Raw genomic sequence first — 9,864 nt, forward strand, 5'->3', positions numbered from 1 at the left:
TTCACCTTCATCAATAAGAATCTACCCTTCAGCCTAAAAAGTAAACTCATGGAACTTCTAAAAGAAAACAAGGACCTTTTCGCATTCACTCCGACCGACATGCCAGGAATATACCCAGCTCTGAATCTCACCGATTCGATGTCGATTCCAAAGCCAAACCAGTGACTCAAAAGAGAAGGAAAATCTCCGCTGACCAAGCAACCGAAGTCAGGAAGCAAGTCAAAAGCTTGCCCGAAGCAGGCTTCATCCAAGAGCTACCCTACTCGACCTGGTTGACTAATGTCGTGTTGGTCAAGAAGCCAAACGGCAAATGGTGAATGTGCATCAATTACACGGATTTGAACAAAGCTTGTCCAAAGGATGCCTTTCCCTGCCAAAGGATGCCTTTCTTAACAAAAGTTTATTAGTTTTACTTAATATTTCATTCACTGCTCTTCTATTTTATTTTTTGCAAATATAGTAAAATTCTTGTTCGGAGGTTCCAATGACATTGATCATCTTGATGATGACTAATTATACTGAGTTAAATTTATCAAAATGTGTTAAAAATGTTTGAACTCTAGTGACTTCTGTGCAGCATTGTAGTCAATTGATTAATCATTAATGGATATGATATCATAATTTTGATTCACATCTTGTTTCATTCAAGCTTTGAAGATTTTAAATTGATTAATCATTAATGGATATGATATCATAATTTTGATTCACATCTTGTTTCATTCAAGCTTTGAAGATTTTAAACCGCCTTCGGAATCATTTTTTATCTTTGACAAACATCTTCTATTTTCAAGCAGAAAATGGAAATATGTACAAGTCTTACTTCATACATTTGCTAGATAAACATGAATTTTGATAGATAGCATTTGCTCCATAACATGCCTTTGTCACACTATTTGTGCACACAAATAAGATATATATAAAAAAGAGTTTAATTTTGATGCACTAATGGTGTAAAATATTTTACAGTCGTACAATTACATTTGTTCTTTTGGATGACTATTCACGCGGTCAATGTGAAAGGTAACTATTTTTGCTGATATGACGTTATGTAATTAGATGTACGTGTAAAAAATAGTTTTATAATGACAGGGCGTCAAAATTAAATTCATATATAAATGGGAAAATTTTAAAATTGAATTTATAACAAAAACTGTGTATAATTAAAAACTGGTTTACTTTATACAAGCCAGTTCTAAATTGTTTCTTGAACCACAAAATTACTTTTAATATGGATATATTGTTTGGATTTTATATAATCCAATCCATACACTGCCCTACAAAACTTCCTTTCCATTGTCCTTATAAAACTTTCAATCTTCTCCCACCAAGGTTTTCATTTTAAAGAATCAAGACTCCATTGCTTATCGTAAAAGCAATGAAAGCAGTTTGAAACAAGAGAAGGAAAAAGAAATCATTTAGTTGAATATGCAGATGTTGATGATGGTGGACTCAAAATTTTCAAGAGCTGAACTTCAAATACCAAGGGCTCTTGTGCATGAGAGAAAAGGCTGCGTCGAGGGCCAAACTGCAATTACCAAAAAACAATATTTACAAATTCACTATATTCAAATAAAGATATGTTATGTTATGTTATATATATTATGTAGTACGCAACTAACCTCTTCTGGTATTGGTTTCAAGTTCTCATTCACATATCCCATGGAAGGTGGTATTAGTGCCCTTCTCTTCCCTGGAAATGAAATTTAAAAAAAAATGAATAAAAAATTTCCATGACCCAATTACACAAACAAAGATACCAACAATTTCCCTAAGTACTTTTTAGATAGTTAAAAAAGCTATAGATGCGGAACAAAATTGTCATGTAAGAACATTCATGAATAATGATAAGATCTTAAAACATACCATTAGATCTCATGCCAATAAGAACCTCCTTTAAACCCACAATCATCTGTTCAAACATGCAACTTGCAATATCATATATTTCAGTTAATCTGTTTACACAAAGAATAGAAAGCATGCATTTGAAAGCCGGATTCGAATCCACTCAGGTTTGAAATAAATATGACAAGGTCGTGTTCACATTTCCACTATTGAATTGATTGCTTCAACAAAGAAAAAACAAAATGTTAAAAGATTTTAATCAATAGTAGAAATGTGTTTCAGTTTCTGTCCTTATATATTTGTCCTTCTCTCAAATCAAACACTGCCTAAAACTCCTAACCTCGAATATAAAAGAAAATTATAACCGCATGTGAAATGAATACTAAACACATTCAAGAATTAGTTCACTAGCCTTCACTATTGAATGAAAGAAACTAACCTGGTTCTCATCCAAAGGAAGTGTGACAGGTTTACTTTCTCCACTAAATTGGTCCACCGTACTATTATCAATCATCATATACAGCAAGAGAGTAATAGGTCAGATATATATATATGCTAGCTTAAGTACAAGAAAATGGTAAAATGTGGCATAAACCACCAAAAGTTACACAAGATTTGGCGGTCGCAAAATGGACCGCAAAAGAATGAAAGCCCTTGTGGCCCCAAAGATTGTTGCAACTCTATTCGAGAGGAGTTATCAATCTCCAAAGAATTCTAAGGAATTCACCAATTCATTACTTTTTCCATACTCAATACAATGACTCAATACTCTTAGGTATACTCCTAACAAACTCTACTGTGCTAACCAACTAATTAAGCGGCTTAATATTAGTTGGGTTGTAACAAAGATTATGAACACAATGGTCGAAATCATGACCATTTACTTCTTAACAGCTGCCTTGAATTTAATCATGATTGGATCATTAGCTTTCGAGGGGTTCGAGGGACCTTTGTTCTTTCAGGTTTCTTTTTGTCAATGACAGATTCTTTTAAATACTATTTTAGGGGGTTACTTTACTTGTAAGATGTGAAACAAATGTTGGGTCATAAGTTATATAACTCATAACAATCAGCCTAATACCGAACTTTTCTGTGAAATCATTTTAACACAAAATTTTTCATGGTAAGAAATTACCTGTAGACGAAGTAGCCATTTGAACGCCTGCATACATAATTGAATTCAACCAAGTCTCCATCATGTGCCTCTGGTCCTCCTCCTTCAACTATATCTATTTTGGAAACATATAAAAAAATCTGTTTATGCAGAAAAAGTTGTATTGATAGCTAAGTTCATTTCAATCTGAATCAAACTCATTACAGTGAAACCTCAAAGTGTTTCTTCATCAACAATATCTTTCATATGTAGGACAATGCTATAACAGATATTTGTGTCTCCTTTTATGTCCACTAAGATAGTGGTATAGATCTTAGTACAGATTTACACTAATAATAATTTCCATTTGCACAATTGGATTATCTATAGTGTATGCTTTGATTTACCTTGAATTATGACTCCACTAGGCAGCTTCAAAGTCCTAGATGCTTCACATAAAGAACAATAAATCACATATCACAATACATTAACAATTTTTGTCAATTCACACAAACAAGAAATTAAGAATCAATATGAAGAGAGACACAAACCTTATAACTTCAGGTTCCTTCATTTCTGGCATAATTGGCGCAGCAAAAGCAAGAGAAGCTTTATAAATCACATGGTTAATACCCAGAAAATGCAGAACTAGCCTTCTGGAAAATCTTCTCTCTGTTATTGCTCTGAGACTATTATTTTCTAAGCCTTTAGGTACAGCGCATTTGAGATTTGCATTCTCCATGCACCTGGATTTTTTTTTTTAAGGTTTGAAGCAACTAAAAGCATAAGTTCTTGTATGCTCTAATTTTCATGCACATTTTCAGTTACAAATTTTAGAAAGGGAAAGTATGAGGAGCTAATGGAATATTTGTACAATGTGTACAATGGAGGTTTAGAAAGTATTAGAGATATAACTATTAGTGTTACCTTCAGCTGAAGCTTTTGAGATGAGTGGTATCATGATATAGTATTAGAGCTCTAGATCCGAAAGGTCAAGAGTTTGACCTTGGTGAACCCCAAAATCGGTTTAAACTTTTGGGAAGATGTTTATTATCTCTAGTGCTCGGATGGTTATTCTAGATAATATGAAAGATGTTCATTTTATAACTCAATAGCTCATTGTATACATTGGACAAATAGTCCGTTGGCTCCCCAGCAGGACTCTTTTAAAAATTATATAAAAAATAAAAAAAAATAGCGGTTGTGAATGTTCTTTGAACACGATATAACTAACCATTTTTTAAGTGGAAATTTATGCATTTAATTATGTAATAATAAAATTGAAGAAATCGGAAAGTATTATTACCTTGGAGGTGAAAGCATGAGAAATGTTAAAAGTGCCATGCATGCTGAGAATAGTTTGTTGTTGTTGACACAATTCAGCAGCAGACAAGCTTGAAGCTGAGGAAAACATTATCTGCATCCAAAGGACAAAGCTTATCACGTTTGCTTTTCTTTCTTCTTTTATTTTATTATTTAATTTTTTTGCCGGGTCAACATCACGCTAGCTTTCTATTTATGAGACTCGACCCAACAATCCCACTTTAGCCGTAAATATTTATTGGAGAATTATAGTGTACAGATGAATGAGCATACAGAGATCCGTATATTCCCTCTGCTTTAGTTCGTGAGCGACACGTGATTATGGTGTCGAGGCTGGAGGGAGGCGGCTTGACAAATTTGTCGCATAGGGGGCCCTTGATGGCTGATGGCTGGCTTGAGGCAGCTCTTACGGGGACACATATAACGCCCTTGCAACGTAACGGTGGGTTGCTCGTATTCCTCAAAGAATGGCCCAATGATATGCTTTGTTGAGAGCGTTTGGTCCGTGTTAGTAATGGACTGAAAAAATGATTTATTCAAGTCAAAAGTAAAGAAGTGGTGGAAAAAAAAAGGAGTGAAAAAAACGCAGGAGAAAAATAAATCAAAAGAAAAACTGTCCTTATAGTGAAACTACTAACCCGATGGAGTTAGCATAAGGTTATTCCAAGACCAAAAAAAAAAAAAAAGAGAAAACTAGTTTTATCTCCCATGCTCACGGGAATTAAAATTATAATTTTAAATAAATATTATTCAATAAGAATATAAATTAAATTATTTTAAAATAATTGATTATATAGAGATATATTATATAAATAATAATATTTAATATGTAATTTATTAAGAGTTAATTTAATTTTTAATTTTTTTAAAAAAATATAATATGAGAAAATAGTAATTTTATTTTTTTAGTTAACGAATTATTTGTATTTTTTATTATGTAATTAATTTAATGAATAAGTTTTATTATTATTTTCATACTAAAAAAAATATCAACTTATATTATTCTTATATTTAAATTGAGGTTAATTAATTTAGTTTTTATTTTCATTTTAAATTTTATATTTCAATTAGTGAACTCCAAACTTGATATGATTAAACTTATCACAATAAACATTAACGATAAAGCAACTTATTTTTATATGCGATTCATCATTTATATTCTATAAATATATATTATGAATATTGGTGCACTCTAAAAAATGCTAATTAAAATATTAAGGTCAATTAACCTATCAATTATGTTCAATTTTAATTATTAAAAAATATCTTTAATAAAAAACGTTTTAGGCATCTTTATTTGAGTGGCTCCCTTTTTATATAGGACATCTTTTGATTATGTTAAATACAAAAATAGTAAATTGTTTCATCTCTGAATTTAGAGATAATTACATTCTCCTACGAAATGCTAAAATGAGACTCCCTCCCCTCTATTTAGAGATAATTATTCTTTAATAAATAATTCTTTTATTGATTACATTGTATTTTTTAAAAAACTTAATAATTAAATAATTTTTTGTGAAAAATACCCTTCAGTAATTTCTTAATTAATAAATTATAACTTTACCAAAATTTTTGTTATCAATTATTTTATATTTTACTATTAATTTTTCGATATCTATATATATTATTTTATTATTAAATAAAAAATTTTAGTAAGATTATTTTTTACCATCAATATATAATAATTGTTATACATATTAACAGTGATAAAATTTTTTTATTTACTATTACAATAATATTTATTGATATCAAAAAATTAATAGTAAAATATAAAATTAATTATTAACAAAAATTTTGGTAAAATCACAATTTAATAATTAAAAAATTATTGAAGGATAGGTATCTTAGAAAAAAATAATATAATTATTAATTTCTTAAAAAGTATTTTAATAAAAATACAATTTAATCAATAAAAAAATAATTTATTTAAAGACTATTTTGGTAAACAAAATTTAATGATAATCAATAAAATTTTTGCTAATGGGTATTTTTTCAAAAAATAATTTTTTCTTCGTAAAAAATGAATAAAGTTAATATTAGTTAACACAAAAATTTAAAATATATTAAAGAGTAGATTTTTTAAAAGTTAGAAAGGAAGAGAATGTACATTTATAAAATAGAAGGGAGGCGAATGTAATTTTAGCATCTCGCAAAGTAATAGAGTGAAATTTTCTCTTGAATTTATTGTAACATACTCTCTAAGGATTTTACTTCTTCTTCTTCTTCTTATTATTATTATTATTATGATCATCATCATCATCGAGTAATAATCTTATTGTGTCATGTGATAACGTTGATGTTTTAGTCGTTGCTCATTGTTTCTTCAGAACCAGGCCCTATAGCAATAATCTTGGTGGACGCTGCTAGGGTTTTTTTGGATGATAGGAGAAGACTGACCCACATCAACAACTAGAGTGGTTACCCCCACTCTTTTTGGGAACAAACCTGAAGGCCCAACAAGCGCTAACGGGACCCTCTAAAATGAGAACCCCATTCTAAATTGTGCACTCCAGCCGGCTGACCCAGCCCTTCGATCAGCCTCCTTAGCTTTCTCAGCTATCTGCTTTCAGCCATACATAAATAACACGTGTCCACAGCAAATTCAATAAAGACAAAAATCTGTAAATCTGTATGAATAAGTATTTTTACACTAGATGAACCCATATTTATTTGCTAATTAGTAATTGGTAATCCTACGTAATAAAAAATTTAAAATTACAAACAATAAATTAAAATTTATATATTTAATAATATTTTTATTTATAAAAAATATAAATTATTTTTTTAATTAATTGGTATAATTAATTTTTTATAAATATTTTTTATTTAATTACACCAAATATCAATTCAAATTTTGTAAAAACTCAAATCTAAAAAATGTCTATATCGTTATTATGGCTCAATTTTATGGAAATGGATCCTATATGTGCGCTTTTCATCGATATGGAATCAAGGAGGGCTAGACATGTATGTGGGGCAGATTTTTTGCAGCTTTTGGGAGAAGAACTCGGACCGTCTGAGTTCTTTGTTAGTGAATTTCTCTCCCCGAAAACGCATGGTCCAATTTGAGATGGTGGAGGAAAAAAATTTTGGTGCATATAAATCGGACCCTCCGATATGCTTGAGTTGGAAGATGAACTCGAACGGTCCGAATTGCATGTTGAGAGTGTGAGTTGATAAAGATTGAAGTCGGACCGTCCGTTTTGACTAGGGATGCCAATCTTCTTCATAAACCGGGATATGAAAACGTTGGAACTCGAAGAGTCCGAGTAGTGAGACCCCTGACACCACACCCTGGTGAAGGCCCTCCCTACCCCATAATGCTGTCCAACTCCACTCGAGCTCCAATAACGAAATTAAAAAGCGTCGTTATTATAGTTTATTATATCCATAATTATACAATTTTTATTTTAAATGAAAACCTTAAATCTTTATATCATTATTCTCAACAAATTTTTAAATCACCACAATATATTTTATAAAAAATTTAAAATCTCAAATTCGATTAATCTCAATTTATTAAAAATTAAAAACATAAAAAATTATTAGTTTATAAACAGTAAAATAAAAAAATAAATAATAAATAATAATAAATTAATTTTAATTCATGGATTATGAATATTATATATTTAAAATTATAAATATTATATATATAAAATTATAGATGTCAAATTATAAATATTTTAATAATTTTTACTATATAACTCATATTTTATATACGGATTATATATTATAAAATAAAAATAAAATATAGAAAAAAAATATAAAATAAATTATTAAATATAATTATTAATTGATTAGATTAAAACTAATAGATAAACATATACATGAATATTAAGTAAAAAATATTAAAATTATTTAAAATTATAATTTTTAATACACATGTGAAATAATTTAAAAAAATATATTTTAAAATTATATAATATTAATTGTAAAAATCTGTTAATTATGAACATTATATATATAAAATACATGGATGTTATGAAAATAGAAAAATTATAGATATTATTTTTATGAAATTATAGATGTTATATATGTAAAATTATAGCCGTTAAGTTAAAATTATTTTCACAAATTATACTATTTAAGTATGCAACTCATAATTTTATATATTGACTATTATAAAATAAAAAATAAAAAATAAATTATATATAAAAAAATACTAAACAAATTTTTAAATATTATTTAATGTGTCTTTAGAAGACAAAATAAATAAACCCTTATTATTGTTATTATTTTCGTACGTCTGTCGAATTGATTCAGATTTTAATAATAAAAAAAAGCTATCTAAATTCTAAATTAATTGAAATGTAGTTGAATCAGCTTGGATTCAGTTTAACATTTTCTTAATTCGATCCGAACTAGTAATTACGAATTATGAGTATCCAAATGAAATTAAAAAGTGAAAACTATAAAAAAAATCACAAAACTACTTTAAATATTAAAATAATAAATTAAAACTACAAATTATCATTATAATTAAACATTATAACAAATTGAAATTATCACATATTACCATTACAAATTAACATCAAAGACAATACTATAAATTATTTTTTAAATTAAATATATAAGATATTTGATATTTAGGTTAAATTAGTTTTCACAAATTGTGTGTAAAATAAAATTTATATAAATTTTGCTAGTTTGTCAAAAAGTAATCAATTTTGATTTATGAGTTGAAGCAAATATATGTATTAATTGAAAAACCATAAATACTACGTATCTAAGTTTTTTATTTAACAAAATTTAATCGAATTGAAATAATATATCTAAGACCTGATCTACATATATATACACGTCCTGAATTTTTTTCTTTCTTCTCTTTTTTTCTATGTTTTATTCTCTTTCTCATTTCTCTTCTTTCGCATCATCGATATCATCATCAATTTTCGAAATCCTTTGAAAAATTTTGGTGTTAAAGTTAAAAAATTTCATTGTTAAATTTAAAAATTTTTTGTGTCATACTTAATAAATTTTGGTACTATATTTTACGTGAGAAAAAAAATGAAGTGTGATTCACACGCATGTGTATAAACGATTTTTTTTTAGATTTAGATCAACTTAGTTAGACAAAAATATTTGAAAGTATAGTAAAATTATTAAAAAATTATTTAAATTATAAAACATAAATATTATATATATGAAAAATTAAATTATTAAATTAATTATCATACATATATATATTTCTATATATAATTTTATATTTTAATACATATTGGATACAAATAATTAATTTAATGCTTAATTTTTAATATATTATAACACAAAACACTAAAATAGATCCGTCACAAAAAATTATAGTTTTTAATTTTTATACACAACAACTAAGAGTTCCCGAAATCCCAACTAATGAAAGCCAAATGCGTGGCCAACATGACAAGGCAAGAGGGGAAATTAACGAAATTTGAATATTCAATTTGAACCCCACAACTAACCATTATTCTTGCCTCATAGAAGGATCTAGAAACAACCCTTTTTCGTCATATAAAACATAAACCCTCCCCACGCTCTTCAGACGCCTCCAATCAACACACTCTCTCTCACCGAAAACCCTAAACTCTCTTTCTTCCCTCCCTCATTTCGCGTTTTCTCTGTGCTTAGAT

The 9,864-nt window shown here is 28.0% G+C and overlaps 1 protein-coding gene across 1 annotated transcript; it reads right to left on the reverse strand.

Moving 5' to 3' along the window:
* Positions 1-1,116: 1,116 nt before the first annotated feature.
* Positions 1,117-4,394, reverse strand: LOC107615069 (FKBP-like peptidyl-prolyl cis-trans isomerase family protein). Its single transcript, XM_016317207.3, has 8 exons — positions 4,242-4,394; positions 3,487-3,681; positions 3,343-3,377; positions 2,978-3,071; positions 2,282-2,342; positions 1,864-1,909; positions 1,620-1,690; positions 1,117-1,525 (listed from the first exon to the last, which is right to left on the reverse strand). Exons 1-8 carry the CDS (start codon positions 4,277-4,279, stop codon positions 1,412-1,414), a joined length of 654 nt encoding a protein of 217 aa, XP_016172693.1. The 5' UTR covers positions 4,280-4,394; the 3' UTR covers positions 1,117-1,411.
* Between the last annotated feature and the right edge of the window lie 5,470 nt (positions 4,395-9,864).

The sequence above is a fragment of the Arachis ipaensis genome, chromosome B1, assembly GCF_059453495.1.
Source record: "Arachis ipaensis isolate K30076 ecotype BB chromosome B1, ASM5945349v1, whole genome shotgun sequence".
Taxonomy (NCBI): Eukaryota; Viridiplantae; Streptophyta; class Magnoliopsida; order Fabales; family Fabaceae; genus Arachis; species Arachis ipaensis.

Coding starts and splice junctions, on each gene's coding strand:
- LOC107615069 (XM_016317207.3), bottom strand. CDS start 4,279: ATGGCACTTTTAACATTTCTCATGCTTTCACCTCCAAG. Junction 3,072..3,342: donor TAGTGGAGTCATAATTCAAG/GTAAATCAAAGC, acceptor TTTCCAAAATAG/ATATAGTTGAAGGAGGAGGA. Junction 1,691..1,863: donor TATTGGCATGAGATCTAATG/GTATGTTTTAAG, acceptor TTTCATTTCCAG/GGAAGAGAAGGGCACTAATA.